The 19,882-nt window shown below is 37.5% G+C and overlaps 1 protein-coding gene across 8 annotated transcripts in view; it reads right to left on the bottom strand.

Annotated features, from left to right (window-relative positions):
• The window catches only part of LOC110023194 (anaphase-promoting complex subunit 1), a 160,504-nt gene that overhangs the window by 130,616 nt on the left and 10,006 nt on the right, over positions 1 to 19,882 (bottom strand). For 6 of the 8 annotated variants that reach the window (XM_020722477.1, XM_020722480.1, XM_020722481.1 and 3 more), the window contains exons 3-7: positions 18,722 to 18,785; positions 13,331 to 13,415; positions 12,802 to 13,073; positions 4,615 to 4,720; positions 4,381 to 4,541 (exon numbers count right to left, since the gene is read on the bottom strand). In XM_020722477.1, coding sequence (XP_020578136.1) covers positions 4,381 to 4,541; positions 4,615 to 4,720; positions 12,802 to 13,073; positions 13,331 to 13,415; positions 18,722 to 18,785 — 688 coding nt within the window. The remainder of the gene's footprint in view (positions 1 to 4,380; positions 4,542 to 4,614; positions 4,721 to 12,801; positions 13,074 to 13,330; positions 13,416 to 18,721; positions 18,786 to 19,882) is intronic. The other 2 variants (XM_020722482.1, XM_020722484.1) reach the window with 1 other exon arrangement.

Here is a 19,882-nt window from a genome sequence, read left to right as displayed (position 1 = left end):
AGCCTGAGCTCGCTCAAGCTCGGCTCGTTTACAGCCCTATCTCTCAGTCACATTTTGATTTGGTGGTAACCACTTTGTAGGTCAATTTTTGAGAAGAAGGTGACACCATACGATTGAGATGAATGATCGTCGAGTCAAAGTATGGAAAAGCGATATTTGATTATAGTTTTATTTATGGCACGAATATCAATGCACATCTGCTAGGAGCCATCTTTCTTGGGTATGATGAGAGTGGGGACATCACATGGACTGATGCTTTCGCGTACCAAGCCTCTCTTAACAAGATCCTGGACTTGACGTTGGACTTCCTCGTACTCTACAAGTCATAATAAGTATGTGGGTCTATTTGGTAGTTTTGAACCTAGTACAAGGTCAATTGCTTGTTCGATGTCCCATAGTGGAGGTAATCCGTCTGGAAAATCATTGGACATGACAGCTTGGAACTCTTGTATGAGTGGTTTAAGTTATGTGTGTATCTCATCATCTTGGTCGTTACGTCCTAGAAGGTGGCTCGTGAGATTAATGCGTCTTCGATGTCAGCCAAGGCCCGCACATCTTTTACAAGCAATAGCATGATGCTTTTTCCATCCTTCTTGAATGTGTAGGTTTTTTTGAAGCCATCGTTCTATGTTTTCCGGTTGAATTGCATGATCTCCCTAGAAAGGTGTGAAATGCGTCCATCGGGGCTACATCACACCACACTTGCTCTTGTAGTTGGTTGTCGATGGTGAATTCAACTAGGCATTGTTGATCAAAGTGAATCTCGTTCCCCTTTTTGAGCTAGGTGAGAGAGTATGATTGTCGATGTTTTTTGTGTGGCTAAACCTAGCTTCTTAACCATTATGGTGGATACTACATTTTCACAGCTACCACCATCGATGATTAAACTGCAAATTTTACCCTTGACGGTGCATGTGAAGCGAAAGGTGCTATGTCGTAGCCATGACGGATCTTTGTCGGATTCAGACTGAAAGACCCTTCGTATGACTAATAGTTCGCATTCATCACCAGGGACTCGGATTGGGTTTCCTCAACTTTCTCGATCTTCGTCGGCGCCTTCTTCAGTAAATGAGACAATGCAAGTTGTGGGGTAATTGGCAGCGATGTGGCTCTACCTGTGGCACCTAACACATTTTCGTGCAGGAATTATCTTGAGGGAACTTTTTCTTTCGGGTTTCGTGCTGCTCGGAGTGGTTTTCATGCTTCCTGGTAGTGACTTGCCAGCTTCAGTCGTGGTTTTGTTGTTGTATGTGATTTGAGGTGATGGTTTGTATGTAGACTGCTAGCATAAGGAGTTTTGAGATTTCGTTTGCTTCTGTTGTCGTTCTACATTTAATGCGAGAGTCAGAACATCGCTTAGCGTCTAGTAGAGCTGGCGTTAACCAATATTACTAATGGTAGTTTTTAAATCCCAGAGATAGTGGGTTATTGTGTGCTCCTCTTGTTCGACCAGATCACACTTCATCTGTAGATGATTGAATTGTGTCGTGAATTCCTCAACTGATAGACCACGCTGTTGTAGGTTGGGGAGTTGGATGAACATGTCCCGGCGATAGAGGGGAAGAAGATATTTCCTTTGCATCGGTTTCTTCATGTTGTCCCACTTAGTGATCTTATCGAGTAGTCGCGATCGTTGCAAGCCGTCCCACCATAACGGCGTGTTTTTCTTTAGTTTGATAGTTGCAAGCTTAACTCGTTTGTCCTCTGGAAGCTTCTTATAATCAAAAATGTGCTCAATCACTTGCAACCAGTCAATGAAATTGTCGAGGTTCATACTTCCGTCGAATTCGCAAGTCCATTGATAGTGAATGCCAAAGCGGCATGGGCGATATTCATCGTCGCGGTGAAACAAATTTAGGTGGTCTTCATAAGTAAAAGGACGACTCTTAGCAAGTAAGAATGCATAAGCAGTAAAAAGAATACATAAGCAGCAGTGCAAAACAACACTAAGACAGACATGAAATCGAGCAATGCGGAAAATAAACTAAGCACATATCAGAAGCAGTCCTGGAGCACATCAGCGAGCAGTTGAGAAGTCACCGGGGAGGCTAGTGAAGAGTTGGCAACGACTGGACGGATGTCGGTGTGACCGGCGGTGATTGGAGTGGTGTTAGGAGAACTTGGAGAAGCTGACGGTCTGGGAAAATTCAAGGGACCCGATGACTGACTAGATGGATGATGGGAAGGGGTGGAGCTACTACAGTAAGATTGGGAGGATCGAACAGCCAGCGGAAGAAGCTAGAAGGGTAGCAGCAGTGGAGGGTGATGTCGAGAGAACAGGGTAAAGCAGAGATACACACCACCATGGCGAGATACAGTTGTCGCACCACGCCGTCAAAGGATACAGCCTCGAACGAGGGGAAAGCCCCCAGGGGGATCACCTGGAACCGGAAAAGTCAACAAGCAAAAACTGTCCTGACCTAAACAAAAGACAGGCATAAATAGCGGAGGAAGGGAAGACCACAAAGGTAAAATCTTGAGAAGGAAAGAGGCGAAGAATGGGAGGATTGCAATAGCTAGGAGGAGGTGTGTGTTAGGGCAAGGGAAAGGAAGGATCGCGGAAGATGAGCGGGGGTGATCGCGTCTTTTTAAGTGGGATTGAACCGGCGGTCCAGCAGGGGCGCTGGGCTAGTTCAACAGATCAAGTCCGGTCGATGGGCGTGAATTGCCCGCTGGCCGAACGGACCCACGTCAGTATGTAAATTTCCCTAATAATTAATTTTAAAATTGTCTTATTTTAATGGATTTTGAAGTGCACAAGCAGGCGTGAGTTTTAAGAGCAGCATAGTGCAAAGCAATACTTCCACACTTTGCACAAGTTTGAAGGAGCGAAAAACCAAAGAAGTTGTTCCAGTGTGATGGATCTTACATTTCACATTGTCTGTAGAGAGATGGAAATATTATAAGTTGATTATGATTTTCTTTCTAGCATTTCCCATTCTGCGCTCTATGTAATTGTATTTTTGACTCTCTTGGTTCTCTTAAATGTGAGCACAGAAGATAAGAGGAAGAAGGTTAATGCAAGTTTGTCTCTCCAACTTATCGCCCTATTCTCAAGCACGTGGCTATTTTTCTCGTCAATTCACTGTAAATATATGTTTGGTAATGAGATGTACACTGTTTATCATCTGCCGTAAATTCACTTTTGACTTTTATCTAATACTCAATCATTTAAGAAGACTTAAGATAAAAGATTGATTTGCTTGCTATTATAATAACTGCTTATATAGCAAACTTACCATTATGTTCATTCTTGCCTTTGCTTGTTATCCTCTGTAATTGAAAGTTGCAATCTTACCTTCACCTTTTTTTGTTATAAACTGAGATGATGTGATGACCCTGGATTCGCTTTTAGTTCTGTTTGCTGATATAAAGCATGTGTAAGTTACAGAGTATGTTGTTTCATCTAAATATCTTTTACACTGTGTGGTGCTCGTCAAATTCAACAGAATCTTGCAATCCATGAGTATAAAGGTTTATTGATGGCCATATCTTTAACTAAATATCAAAAGTTTTGCAGAAATAAACCATTTTCAATCACCTTTACATGTAAAGCATTACTGCTACAAAATTAAAATCAAAATATATGCCTACCTAAGTATTCATAAGTTCAAACCTTAACAATGAATGACCAAAATATATAAAAGTGTTAGTCCCCTTTATCGGATCAGAAAGTGCATTTACCTTAGGAAAAAATAAAAATAATAATTAGGCATACCAAGTTTAGCACCAAAAGTTTATCATAAGTTTGTATAAAAGCTATCTCCAATTAAACATCAGAAGTTTAGCATAACTAAACCATTCTCAATCACCTCTGCAGGTCAAGCGTTACTCCTACAAATGAAAAATAAGAAAAGATGCCTACCTAAGCTTTTCTAATTTCAAAACCTTGTAATGAATGACCATAATATATATAAGCGTCAATTCCCTTTTCTCTGATAAGAAAATCTCTTTATTTTATGTTAAACAAAACCAATAAATTTTAGACAGAACAAGCTGAGTGGACTATGATTAAACGGATTAAGAAAAGTATTTACTTATATTTTGCGTATCTAACACAAGTAATGCAACAGAAACATTTAATACAAGAAAAATATTCTGTGAAAAAATAGGAATATTTACATACATACTACTCAATTCCTATGTATTTACGCATCCTACACCTAGACTTCATTTTTTACATACATGACATCTTAACTATGCATGAAAATATGTATTTTACTTTTTAAAAGTTAAAATGATGGTATTTTATGTGATATGAAAATTTTGGGTGGTATAAATGTTAAAAAGAAAATTTTGGGTGTTAATATGTAAATACATATGAATTGGGTGGCATGTATGTATATGCCCCCAAAAAATAAATTAAACAGTTAGTACAACCTTACTAGCAGCAAATTGAGAACATTTTCCTTGCCATATCCTTCGAAGGGAGAACTTTTGCGGGCAAAAATCACTTGGACTTTGCTCAGTCAAGGTACCAGCATCAACATTGTTGCAGTTATCTGCAGCTTCAACAAGCCAGACAGAGTGCTGCAACCTATCTGCAATCCAAATGTAACTGTAATAAATACTTCAAACATTATAGATTCAGGAAAAGATGCTAAAAGAGGCAACCTTTATTGTATGATGTCATCAATGGTATCACATCGCTTGTCCATATTGTCCTCTCCTCATAATCCTTCATTACGGTCAATTTTCCCCTTTCTTCGATATAAGTTGCCTGCCATAAAAGTGAAAATGCTTGATAACTGATAAACCGTGCAAACAAGGTGTCACTTGGTTAGAATTAGGAGTGTAAGTGAGCCGAGCAAGCTAGCAAGCCGGTTCAAACTCAACTCGTTAACGAGCACAAGAGTCGAGCTCTAGAGTCACAAGCTGGAGCTTAGGCTAACTCGACTCGAGAGCCCGTCGAGTTAACTCGATTACATTTATTAATACTTTAACTAAATTTAATATTCCTATAATAAAAAAATGTTTTTTTGCTAATCCATAATTTTTTAAAATAGTTTTATCAAAATCAAGTTTTTTGAGTCCGGCATAACCGCCACAAGCCAAGTGTTGCTTCAACTCGACTAAACTTGCTTACCAAGTTAGAATATGTCAAAAACAGCATTAGCTTAGCATATTGCTATTAGATGTGAATAATCAAACCAAACACTTTCAAATTGTTAGCACCTAACTTAGCCAGCAACTAATAGCTATAAGAAGAGCAAAGAAATGACAGTCTAATGGATGGAATAGATGAGTAAACCCACCTCTTCAAAGTTGTCATGAAAGACAAGAATCGTTGGTATTAAAAGTCTGCCAATTATCAGAAATATAGCAAAGGCTATAAGAAGCAAACAAACCAGTAAACAAGCTTGTCAGGATAATTCAAACACTCTTAAATTCACCGTCACTCGGGACAGTAGGACTGGAATTGTTACGGTAAATTACAAGCTTAAGAAAAATTTTCTAAATGTAGCCAACATAACATAGTTGAGTAAATACAATAACATTAATTAACTTTCCTTCAATCCACTGCAAAGTCGATAAAAAAAGAACGATAAGGGATAATGAAGTTTGTAAAAATTCAGTGTAGAATTTTAAAGCCAGGAACCAAAAAAAAATGCAGGGTTGAACCCTTGTGGTGCCAAACCACTGAGATCCAGTTTGGCGTATGCCTTTCGTCAGATCATGACCACGATCCATGGAATTTAACAAATTTCTATAAAAATTCACATATCGCTCTTCTGAGAGACCCTTCGCAAGAGGTCAAATTTTTGAAAAGTGGATAATAACATAAGACAAAACACCACCTAAAGATTTTGGCATTAATTGCAAAAATTTTGTTACTACATAGCCCAAGGGTTGCACTTTCCAAGCCAAGAACAGAGAGTCGGACAATAAATTTCAAATTTTCTATTTCTAATATTATCACTAACCACTTACTATAATCAACCAAATAATCTAAACAGCAATTAATGAAATTAATTTCAAATCAACTGAAAAGTAAACATTCTAAAAAAAATTACATTTGTCCATGTTGATCGTGCCTTCTGTAAACATTCTCCCTTCTGACAATTATTTTATATATTGACTCTTAAACCTTAAAATGTTAATATTTTTGTGAACTATCAAAAAGCAAGGGAATGCTCATATTTCTAGACTACAATAACTAATGAAAAATGAAATCATACGCACATCAATCAAAATACTCATACATGTTAAATTTATTATATTGTACTATAAAATTTCCATAACTATATTTTTACGCGCGCGCACATACACTCCCTATCATAAGAGCATAGTCTAAATTGCACCGATTATGATACGTCCATATCAATATTATTTTTTAGTTTACATTTAGGGTGTACCTTAGCAACTCCAATTAGTATCAAAAAGAAATGAACTATATCAATAAACATGCTCATGTTTGAACTAGAATCCTAAAATTGAATTAAATGTATTTGTATTTGTAAGAGTTTGTATGTGTGTTGCTATCTATGTGTATTTGTGTGCATGCATGCATGTTGTATGTATGTACATATATATGTATCTATGTATGTATCACATAATTAAATTGTTATTGATACTTAAAATTAAATTTAATATTTGACATATTGTCCTTTTTTTTCATGTTTATCATATTATTATATTTAGAATTTAATAAAAATTTCAACATTAACAAATTTTGAATTAACTGTTAATAAATTAATTTTAATTATTAACTTATTTATATATATAAATCACATTAAGCCTTAACATCTCCAAATTAATACCTGATATTGTATACATTTAACGTTGCATTTTTATATTTAGATTAGACTTTTAACATTTAAAAATGTGTATTACATATTTTGGAATTCCCATTAAAAATGTCAAATATTCTGTATAAAATGTGAGCTTTGAAAATTTCAACCACCCTGGACTCTCTATTATTTTTATTTGTATTGTTGGCAGAGCTTGAGAGGGTTTAATTTTAAGAAGACAAATGGAATAGTAGATAAGTGATGTGAGAGCTTACCGTGGGCACGATACTGTTGTTGCTACAGTGTAGTGGGATTTTGCCACGAGAAACGAGCTGAAACAGACCCATTTTCCTTTCTTATGGCTTCTTTTCAATATTCTTTCATTGTTTTTTAGTTATTTTCTATATATGTGTTTTATTAGGATGTGGAAATCAGTTTTGGTTCAAACTTCTGGCAGGACACTCGTCGGTGTCCATTTGTCACTTCAAGGTCAGTATCCGCGAGTTTGACTGGTGCTCCGGCTTTATCTCTCTCTGTATCCCTTTCCACATTCTCTCCACGTCACTCCCGACCGCCCTCCATTGCAGCAGCCACCCCCAAACAGTTGTACCTTGTAGTTTTCCCTGTAGCTTCCCAAATCCAACCACGTGTCATTGTCGCATTCACCCTAGAAAACCGTCTTCTTATTATCCTGCAGTTCCTCACATCCCCCGTTGCTTCCGCCAACATTCCCCCTCACTGCAACTGCCCGAAAATAGCCTTGTTATGTTGTTTTTTTGTTGTTCCAGCAACCCAGCCATACATTTCTCTCTTTTCAGTTTGTTGCCCTTACCGCAACTCCTCCCAACCGTTGTCGGTGTTCACCCCTTTTCTTATCATCACGCCTTACAGCCTTCACCCACTCCTTGCTACCTCATCAGAGGGTCAAACCCTTACCGATCACCAATACCAAGCTGAGATCCCACCCAAGTTTGATTATTTATATCATGTTTGTTACTATTTCCGATTTCAGGTTTCGTGTTGTACATTTTTCCTTTCAAGTGTTGATTGTAACAACTTGGTTGTTTCAAGTAATGATATTTGCTTTTCTATTATAATTAGAGTTAAATATGGTATCAATAAGACATAAGCCCAGAGATTTAACCCTCATTTTGTAAGAACGTTTTGATCTGGTATTTGAAGTTTCCCGCGGGCACAAGTCCCTATGGTTAATTATCCCTCCTGATAACACGAAAGCACTTTCAATTATGGATAGTCATTTAACACTGAATAATCAGTAGATAATAGTAACAGAAACACATTTTAAATCACAAAATCAATCACTTCGTGAAGCAGGCATGTCAAGCATGGCGCTGACGGGCCATGTAATAAAACGGGCATAGTGTAGGGAAAGTTGCGAGCTTCTCCCACAGCGTACTTCGTCTAGACCAAAACGCTCCAAACTCGAAAGTGTTGAACGACTCTCCCACGAAGGATTGATGCCTCCATTCCATCTGAGGAGCTAATCTTGATTATCTAATGCTTATATATGTGATTTCTACTTTTAGGTTTTCAATTTTGGCTCAGATTTCGGTCAGGACAGTCTTCGGCGTCCAGGATTTCCCTTCTACGGTTGTATCTGATGTCTAGTGATGCTCTGCTTGTAACACATCCGAGGTGGTGATTATCCTCGTCCTTCCAACCCGTTGCAACCCTCTCGTTGTTGTTGTTGTTGTCGTATTTGTAGCAACCATCAAAGAATAGCCATGTTATTGTTTTCCTGCAGTACCGGCCACCTCCCCTCCCCTCCCAATCTGTTGTCTCTTGTCGCGGACCCTTCCCCTTCAAGTCATCAACCTGAGGACAATATGTTCGTTGCCTTTCCGCAATTCCAGCCCTCCCTATAGCTACCATCACTATCCTAAACATCCCAGCACCCTCCTTTACCTAATCTCAGCCTCCCTGCTTGTTCTTGCACCCTCCCGCACTCCCCCGCTTGCTACCTTGTCGGCCCAATCCACTTCTGGCTTGATGTCGCACCCTTCCACTCTGTTGCCCGACCACCAAACTACCTTCTGCTCACTGCCGTTAAGCTTCTGTATCACCTCCCGCGCTCCATTTCCACTACCTCGACATGCAGTCTGCCACAGCCGATCCTTGCCCAAGGGGGACTTTTGTGTTATCTCATTATCTTCTTATTGCAAGTGTCTTTGTTTGTAATTTCATTTGAATTTCAGCAAGTACTTTCATTCCTATTGTAGTTTGGATTAACTCCGGTATCATTTGGTATCAGCTCTAGCCTAATCTAGTCATATCCTAGAGTTTTCTAGCATCTATCATACCCAAACCTTCTCCATTCCAACATATTTTCTTCCTGCCCTCAAATACACTCTTCCAATTCCACAAACCAAACCCTAATCATGCCACCAAGGAGATATATGCTCGAACTCGCCCGTTACGAAATATAACGAGAGAAAGGACGCTTCCAGCATAGGCTCACGGAGATCGATGACAGGACTCAGGGAAAATTACCCTCAATTCTGACAGAAAGAGATGAAGAGTAGAATAAGACGAGAATTGAAACCTCTCCACTATGAAGGACTTCGATGATGCGGAGGACAGGCCCCGATGTTTACGAATTTTGTATCGAGGAAGGCCAAGAGAGGAGGCAACATATGGAGGACACAGAAATTTCAAAATAAAGATTGAACTGTCATAATTCAATAGAGGTATGGATCCCGTCGATTTCATCAGATGATCTAAAGCAAATGAGAGATTCTTCGAGTACAAAATGACAGAGGATAAAAGGGTCAATTTTGGGGCCATCAAGTTGAAAAAAAGAGAAGGCAATGACAAGATTACTTGATGGGAGAAGTTGAGGAAATTGAAGCAGAGAAAATACTTGGCTCCTCATTACTGCCAGTATTTGAGACTCCAGCTGCTACAGTAGAGAAGTTCACAACGCAGTTTAACCAGGTGCAGATGAAATGCGAGTTACTTGAGCAAGAGAAAATTTTCATAGCCCAATATCTAGGGTGCCTGAATCCAGGTATCAACAACGTTGTGTGGCTGCAGTTTTATTAGTCGTTGAGAGATGTTCAAACCTTATCCCAGAAGATGGAGAGACAACAATAATGGAGCAAGCAACCAACACCATTCAGGTATCCGCCCGCAGTTGGAGATGTCAGTAGAAGCACGCCTCAAAAAGATGAGCAAACTGAATCGAATAAGGACAAAGCCACCACGAGTGAGAAGAAGCACTAGAAGAGTAGCATGCCTACTACAGTTCCTGCCCTAAAACGCTTTAGATGTTATAGATTTGGGCACATCAAATCCAGCTGCCCGAAGAGTCGTGCCTTTTACCAAGCAGGGAGTCGTGGAGGAGGTCAGCAATGAGGAGGGAGCTGAAGGACAAGGTTAAGTGTATAATCCTCCGCCAGATGAGGGCGAGTTGCTCGTGATTCGACGGGTTCAAAAAACTGAGGATACGAGGGAACCGTAGTGGTTTTGCCAAAACATATTATACACTCGTTGCACTATGAAAGAAAAGTATGCATTCTCATCATCGATGGAGGGAACGGCAAGAATGTGGCGTCTACTTAGATTGCGGAGAAATTGAGCCTCACAACTCAGAGACATTCCCGGTCGTATTCTCTGACGAGACTGAAGAAGGAGAATAGTGACAGCATTGACTAGAGGTGTCTAGTAGAGCTTTTTTATTGGAAACTAGTTGTAGGATCAAGTGAGGTGCGACGTGGTGCCCATGGATGTCTGTCACCTTTTGCCATAGAAATCGAAGCAGTATGACCGCAAAACTTGACATGATGGTTGCAGGAACACTTATTCTTTCATCAGAGTCTGAGATCACAGAAGTCATTGCCAACGTCGGTGAGATTAGTTTTGATGATGATAGAGGATGATAGTATTAAGATGTAGATTCCATACATGGGACTTTCACGTCAGAGAACATTTAAAGACATCATGATCGATATATTATCGTCATGGCCGCCATTTAGGAGGTTCAGGTTACCTTCACTTTAGATCAGGTTGAACCAACCATGAGTTACTTTCGGAGGATTCAGCAGAATATCTATAACATGACATCCCAACTTAGTTCAGGAATGTAAACCCACAAAGTTAGATATATAAGGATTCATGCTCTCAAGTGGAGAAAACTCCTCAGGTGTTTTAGGGGACAATGTAGTCGCTAGTGGGATCCAGATGCTTCTTGGACTGTAGTCAAAGACCTCCAACCTCGGGAGATTACAAAACCTTCGCTACTTTGAACGTGCAGATAGAAGCTATGATGAATGAAGTTGAATCTCCCCCAACCCCGAGAGACTGATGCAGTCACGTCAAGGACGGCACAGACGCGTCGTCTAGTACTGCACGTGGGGTGTATGGGAGCGTTGGGCTTCTCCTGCAATGTCCTTCATCTAGACTAAACCAGTCCATACCTAGAAGGGCCAATCGGCTCTCCCACAGACGATTAACGCCTACTCTAAAAAGTCGGATCCAAATCTAGTCATCTAGGGCTTATATATGTAATTTTTTCTTTTAGGTTTTCAATTTTGGCTCAGATTTCTATCAGGACAGTCGTTAGTGTCCAGGTTTTCCCTTCTAGGGTTGTATACAAAGACAAGTGATATCCTAGCTATATATCATCTGAGATGGTGATTATCCTCAACCTTCCCATCCCTCCGCAACCCTCCCGCAGTTGCCGCCACAGCCTTCGTACTTGTTGAAGCCACTGGCAAACAATCACGTTACTGTTTTCCTACATTGTCGACCACCTCCCCTCCCAATTTGTTGCCCTTGCCGCTGACCCTTCTCCTTGTTGTCATCATCCCGAAGGCAGCCCGCTCACAGCCTCTCTATGGTTTCAATCCTTCATATTGTTGTCATCATTGTCCCAGCCATCCCAACGCCCTCCTTTACCTCCTCTCAGCCTCCTACCTTGCTATTGCACCATCCCGCACTCCACCGCTAGTTGTTTGGTTGGCCCAATCCACTTTCGGCTAGCTTTCGCAACCTCCACAGTCTCCAACCTACTGCCAAGCCACCAAATCACCTTCCACTCACTATCGTCAAACCTCTCTATCACCTCTCGCTCTCCTTTTCCACTACCTTGACCTGCTTCCCACCACTGTTGATCCTCGCCCTCAGAGGTGTTTTGTGTTTGTGTTGTTGTTTTCTTATTGCAAGTGTATTTGGTTGTAATCCCTTCTAAATTTCGGCAATAATAATTTCATTTCTACTTTGGTTTGGGTTAACTCCAATATCAATTGGAGCTTAAACCAGATGGTGGGGGGAATGATGGCAAATTCGATCAAGATCTCATGGTCCCGTCGACCAAAGTCTTTGTGATCCCTGATTGGTATATTTTTTCCACACTTAGGAAACCATAATGTAAAACATAAGAATGATATTTACTAGAGATAAGGGGCATGCTCCAATTCTTACAGAGATGCCTAACCCTCGGCCATGCATTCTCCAAATAAATAGAAAAGACTGTACAAAACTTGGTATTTCTATGTTGTTAAAAAGCTCCATAACTATATTACACCATAATGCTTGCCAAAATGATCAGGTTACGAAGATAGAAAGTTCTAATCAGTAGGCCTATTAAGAGATCGTGTATCAAAACAAGACAAATTATAGTAAAATAGACAGAAATCATGAATTAGAAATAAAGAGAAAAGCAGCCAGAAACTTGCCGTTCAAGATTTTATTCAAAACAAAAGGAAAACAAGCAAATCAAAGAAGTGATAGCTTGAAGTTCAAGTTCTAATAAGACAACAAAAAAGTCGTATGAAATAAGCCTAATAAAAGATAGGAAGATTTACATGCGTACCACACAATTCTTATGTATTTACGTATCTAACAACTAAACTTTAAATTTTACAAGTATGTCACATTGTCTATGCATGAAAGTGTAATTCACTTTTTAAAACTTAAAATAGTGGTATTTTTTATGTGATATAGAAGATTTCAGTGGTATAAATGTAAAAAATTGAAGTTTAGGTGTTAGATATGTAAATACATAAAAAATTGAGTGGTATGTATGTAAATGCCCCAACAAGATATGCACCTGCAGTTCGCCCATAGGATGCTTCAAAATCAAGTGTGATGATAATGAAGCACCAACTTCCTTGACAATTGGTTCAAGGTAATTATGCTGATTTGCAGTGTAGCGCCGGCTGCGATAATCCTTTGGCGCACGACCAGTATCTCTTGCATATACTATTGAACTAGAAGTTTTTACCGAACGGTGTTCATCTGTCGACTTTTGTAGAAGTAAACCAAATGGAGTGGGCCAGATGTTCGTGATGGTATATGGAAGAGGAATGCAGATAACCTCGCCTAAAAAATAATATGAATTACTACTTGATCTTCACTGCGAATGAATTAACAAACTGTGAATATGAAATGCAGAATAACTTTTGACAGAATGTATTCATCCCAGTTGAAAAGACAAAAAGACTAGAAGGACCAGATTAATGAGAAAAAAAAGTGCAATGCAAAAAAATGGAAGCTCGTTTCAGTTGTATAAATTAAATGCCAAAGTTTAAGATGAACTTTTCTGAAGAAACATGTGTTTTATTTGAAACATCACTCACCAGATACATAGTATACTGATAAGTTATTGATTTCTAGAACACAAAGAAGTGCATCAGGGAAAGCATCCATGCGACACCAGCAAGCCTGCATTTGATGTTTAAAGATTTTTCCGGAAAATCATTACAAAATAACAGAAAAGAGAGAATTTTCTTCAACTGCACACAAATAAAGGAAGGCAGCAACTGAGGATATACAAAGAGGAAGCAAACCGCTTCTCAAAGTTAACGTAACAATATTCAAGAATCAAATCAAATCATTAAAAAGAAGTGACTCTCTAAATAAATGTCGACCAAAAGAAGAATAAATAAAAAGCATTCAAAGATGCATTGTTTAAACAAGAATGCAAATTTTAACATCAGCAAAAGAGATTTAGATCTAATCTTCTTGACAACTTAAACAAACAAAATATAAGATCCAAGAGTAATAATTTGTTTTTTGATTAGAAACCAAAGACAATCATTCCAAATGGCCCAGCACCCTTAAATCCACCCTCTTTAATTACACCTTTCGACAATGAGAGAGAACTTCCGATTAAAATTAAGCATTAATACACTAATTGTTTCAAGTAAAGCAGAAATTTTATTTTAAATTAAGAGAAGTTACCAATTTACAAAGCGTGGTGGTGTGAAAGAATGATGAAAAACTCGATCAAGATTATGTAATTCCTACATGCCATATATCATGATACTTGATTTACTTAGTGAACGTAGTCGACCCAATATAATTGAAGGATCCTTCTAGTGGGATATTCATCAAAAAAGACAAGTCTAAATTGCCCTTAGTTGGTGGGTTCTGTGCCCTACTGTCACGACTCGGCCCGGAACTTGAAATTAACCAAGGTAGGTACATAAGATTGGATGGTAAGAATTAAAATTTTCTATATTCATTTTATATAATTAACATTTTAGAGTCACTAAAGAAAGTAAATTGAAATAGTACAACTAAATTTATCTCATCTCTAATTGTTCCCATATTTTATAGATTTCTTTTCTTCTACAACTCATTTTATTAATTAATTTATTTAAACCTAAAATGTTAATTTAAAATAATAGTGAGCTAGCTATAGCCAGTGAATACTCACACTCCAAGATTACAGCAGGACAATGAAAGAAAAAATAATATGCATGTCAGTTAAACTCTTACAAAATCAGTAATAAAATATTTGCTAGCTTATGAATATGATCTCTCATTATATTTCATAATATTTAAGACATTTTATTGTATCAACAAAATTCATATATCATTTATGTTTGTACAATCGTCATAGAAGCACCATCTAAAAATTATAGCAGTTAAGATACTTCAATATCAATTAGCTTTTCAATTTACGTGCACGGGTACCTTAGTGATTCTCCGCTAGTACCATAAAGAGATGGCTTCATCATAGTCATACATTCACATGCAAGCAATTCAACTAGTAAATCTCATTATTATTTTATTTTCATAACATTTAGTATACAATATAATAGTCTGAATTATTTAATTGATTGAGCATATCCAAAATCAGTAATATGCAATTTAATATGATCAAATAAACCTACAGAGCATGTAAATTTTATCTAAGCAACTAACAAAGTGCATCAGATTTATAAGAAACTAAATTAATATTATAATTTAAAGTACGAATGCTCACCTTGGTGTCGACTAATTTATTCATGGATTTGTCTTTACCTCAACTCATCTAAAATTAGTGCCTACAGTAAACATAGGTATTCATATTAATAAAAAAATTTACTTAATTTATTACTTTAATTAAAGATTAACTTTACATTATTTAACTATTAAATTTCATTATTTTACATCATGTAATCCTAATTTTTTAAATATTTTTTAATTCAATATATAGATATATTTTTTTATTAAATATTTTAATAACAAATACTTAAAACTCACCTTTATATCTCTCTCGCTCAAGGCCTACTTACGTTGAACATGTCTTCCTCCTCTACACGCGATCCGACCTACTCTCTACACGAGCCTCTCATGTCGTCTCCATTGCTTGCACAATGCAAATTTCTTCAGTCTGACGAACAAAGACCTTTGTCGATATCGCCGCCTTCGGCTACAGTAAAACTCTAGCTTGCGCTCGTTTGTCTTCTACCTTTGCACGTGTCGTTCAACTCTCTAGGTAAGTCCTTCGAGATCAAGTAACCCCTGAGTTACGGACCCCGCACTTCATTTCCATCCTTTTGACTCCTCGAGATCAAGCGAGGCATCACAATCTTCCCCACTTCAAAAAATTTCATCCTCGAATTTTATAAAAAAACCGCAAGCCCTCTCTCATTAAGCAAATCGACATGAATCATCCATAAATTTCATGACGAAACCTAGGAGTCATTCAAATATTATGGGAAACAAGTGTGGTGACTTGTGAATTTGCCAAGAAATAGGATTTTCAATACAAATCTTCCCTGATGTAGAGAATAAGTGATTTTTCAGCATCTAGAATGATATCAAGTTAGAGCATTGCAAAAAAATTGGTTTGTCTTTACATATGGATCTATTGAAGGCATTTAATTTAAAATATGAAGGAGAAATTAAGGGTTTGATTGTCATCAAATGTTCATACCCACTGATTACCCATTAAGAAGAAAATAATATATTTTTTAAAAAAATAGAGTTGAAAAATCAAGACCTCCGCCAAGGATAATTGGGGAGAATTTTTGGCAGATAACTAGTGAAATCTCGAAAATCACTGATTTCCCAAAGTTATAGTCAAATCGTCTTACTGACTTTTGTTTTACATATAGTTGGACAAAATAGAGTATTTCCTAGCCGAACTCTACCGCCCTTGGAATACACCTTAAGGGATTGTTTGGGGCAGTTGCAGCTTATTGAATAAATTGCTGATAAGCTGATTAAAAATAATCTACTGATAAGCTAGGTGCGGTGGCTATTACAAATTTTGATTTGTTTGGAAAAATATTACAGCGAGAAAGTTGCTTGCGGTGTAAAAACGTTATTTTCAGCATTTTGAAAACGCATAAACTGTCAAAACGCAATTTACCCAAACAGGTCAGATGCATTTTCAAAAAGCCGCTGCACCAAATAAGCTGCCCCAAACGGACCCTAAAGGTATTGCTTGTGTAGTGTATGTCGATGTTATTATTTTTTTTTTCTTTGGTAGTAAACCTATTTCCCTATTAATAAAATTGTGTGTTTGTGTTTCTAATATGGTTTAAACAAACTCAATCGAAAAGGCCTAAGAAAAGGTTAGCTATTCCTATGCGATCAAAAAGACCATCATTGTCCCTTCAAGACATCAACACTAACTCATCCTTTAGTGGAACCACTACAAATCCTCATATTCGAGATAAGTGATGCGCCTTTTATGCCCTAAAAGAGAGTTATGGCCACCCTAAGGGTGATGAAGTCGCTTGACCCCTTTTATTTTCGTAACCCACAAGGCCACAGCCAAAAAACTAGCAACCCCACCGATGCGGGTGGGGGTGTTTCCCGCATGGATGCGGAAAACAAGACCAGTCGATTGAACCGGCAGGCATAGGAGCCGGTTCAAAGAGCCCGGTCAAGCCATCCAAAGGGGCGAGTGGCATCAGGCGGCACCAAGCGGCTGTCCTTTCATGTCTCCTACCCGAATCAAGCGACATTTGGGGAAGGTGGCATTGTTACTGGCCCTTTTCTCCTCCTTCCTTTCTTGTCGTATTTCCTTTCTTGTTTCCCACCAAGCTAGGTCTATCTATATGCTTGTTTTTCTGAGTTTAGTTCTTGTTGTGTTTGCTTTCAGATTTCCTGTGTGGATTACTTGTCCCTTTCGTAAGGTTGTATCCGAGAAGTTGGTGGTGCTCCGGCTGTATCCTACTCTGAGGTGGTGATGTATCATCCCTTTTCCTCTCTCCTACACCTTCCCTTCTCCTCTCCTTAGTCACTAGCAGCTTCGACCCTTTCCCAAACTGCCTCCAGCCCACTTTCCAGCCAAGCCATCTACTGTCTAGCCCCTCCAAGTCTGTTGTCCAGCCCTTCAACTCGTTGTTCTGCAGTCAAACCTGTTGCCCAACCCTCCATTATTGTTGGCCTTGCAGTTTTGCACCTTCCCCTTGCTGTCACCAACCTTTCTTTGTTGTTGCCACCCCTGTCAACCATCTTGATCCACCTATCCGACCTCCACCGGCATTGGGATACACCTTAAAGGTGTTCGCTTGTGTTGTAATTTTTTATTGTGTTGTGTTGTAACCTTCACTCTGCATTAATAAAAGTATACTTTTGTGTTTCCCACTACTTATCCTACTAGTTATGATATCACCCAGGCTTATCCAACTTTACTTCGCCTTTTGTTGCACCTAGTTTAGTTAACATTTGCATATCATTTTAGTTTATAAGTTGAACTTCGAAAACTTCAATTGTTGTAATGAATTATTTAGGGTTTAGTTAAATGTAATCATAAATTTGTCTTCTACACCTCTTGGCTCCTACAATATAAAGAGTTAAGGTTCTCACTTTAGAGCTTAATGAAATTTGAAGAATTCATCGTGAAAAGCTCAGCAAACCCTGCGATAGGATCCAACGAACGGCTGCTAAGTGCTATGTGTTCTTGATCCAAAAAAAAGTGAAAGAATCAACTCCAAGTCCAGCACAAGGAAAATATCATTTTCCAAGCGGCTTTTTCTTTTCTATTCTGTTCCTTTCTCACAACTGAAAGTTTGATGAAAAATGAAAGCATTCCTCTCCTAAATTTATGTAAGATCAGAAATACATTCCGATGAATAGTTGCTAAGGTATGTGTTCATTATTTATCCAAATTAAGTACAAGGATCACCTCCACGTACAGGAAGAAAACCATCTCAATTTTGATTTTTACCTTTTTCTTCCAGTCACGAGGTTCTCCGAGTCTTCTTATTTATGCTTACTACTTATCAGGGAAGGTTTTACCGTGTTCCTTTTACCAAGGCTTCGCATCACCGATTAAATCCTCTTTTCTTTGTTTTTCTCCTCGGTCCACAAGGTTCAAAATAATGTACAACATATTCATAATATTTTACTAAATTGATGCAATCAAATGGCTTTCTCATGAAAGCTGAAAAATTAATATGCCAAAAATGATGCAAAATGGAATCAACGGCTGGAAATTTAACATATTAATTTCAAAAAATACATTGCACTAGTCATGGTAACTGAAAGGCATTGATATGATCAAAAAATAAAATAAATAAATGGAACTATAAGCTGAAAAAAAAAATTAATTCTTAATAAATAGCAATTGCCAAAAGCCATATAAATATTTCCCTTCCACGATTCAACATTTTGCATATCAAGACATCCTATTTGTGTAAAAAAAAAAAAAAAACTGCATAAATTAAATTCTTATAACTCTACTATATAAAAAAAAAACAAAAAAAAAAAAAAAAAAAAAAAAATCTGACATGTTTACATACAGTAACAATATTGTTTGAAGAGCTATATCTTTTATGAACTTCGAAACCTTTGCTCCATATAATCCTGACAGGAAAGAATACATTGAAACTAAATTAGAAGCTCTTTCAAAGACATAAGTTAAGATACACACAAAGCTGCATGGCTTCCCAGCAATATGATCACTTTAACAAACAATTTTTCTCAGCAAAAACATCAGAGTGCTTAAAGTCAGGTATGTTTGAAAATAGCTTGGCAGCACATCCACGAAACTTCACCAAATAAAAAGTCAATTCCAATTAATCAGGTACTATTATGAATAATAAAAGATGTACAATACAGTTAGTAAAATGTAATATGGATAACAGTTAGAAAAAAATAATGTGAAAGAATGCATAATCCAACTAAAAATTTGAAAACTACGACATCCTTGGATATTGAAATTTCATTTTTTTTTTTTTATTTTACATTTAAAATTGCTTGATCGAAGACAAGGTGTTACGTATGGATCTACCACCCAGCAGAAAATGAATGTGCGGTGGAAGTAGGAGAAAATAAATGAAAGGAAAGAGAGAGAGAAAAAAAAGAGAAAGCAATGCTACAAATATTCATACCAAATCTTCAAACTGATGATTTTTAACGCTTGAAGCATGTAAAGAAGTGTCTAATCCTTGAAGAACAAATAAAATGCTCAACGTTCAAGGAAGGAGCCATGAAACTTGATTCATTCGATAATCAAAATCGAATTACAATTGGTCATGAAAGAGCTGCTCTGGAATTTTAAAATAGAACAATGACATACAAAAATGATTTAAGGATATTCAATTTTTTACGGGGTTATATTGAGCAACTTCCATCATTTGTTTCATTTTATTTATATTTTGATTTGAAACAAAATATCTCGTTATCTTAAATATGTATTATTTTTGTTTTAAGTAAATATTAAATAAATCAAATTCTAAGGCAAGATAGTACTGGTGGGCAGGCAACGGCCAGCAATGGCAGTAATTACGGTGTTGATCACAATGATGGTGACTTGCAGCCAACTAATCAGAAAAATTTTCATTTAAAAAAAATAAACATAAAAACACCTAGAAACAATTAAACGTTATTTTAGGTATTTTCAAAAATAACAAGATTTTTTAAAAAATTAATATTATATTTATATATATATATACGGCATT

This window comes from Phalaenopsis equestris, unplaced genomic scaffold (genome assembly GCF_001263595.1).
Source record: "Phalaenopsis equestris unplaced genomic scaffold, ASM126359v1 Scaffold000223, whole genome shotgun sequence".
Lineage (NCBI taxonomy): Eukaryota > Viridiplantae > Streptophyta > Magnoliopsida > Asparagales > Orchidaceae > Phalaenopsis > Phalaenopsis equestris.
This window is presented reverse-complemented; position numbering and strand designations above follow the sequence as displayed.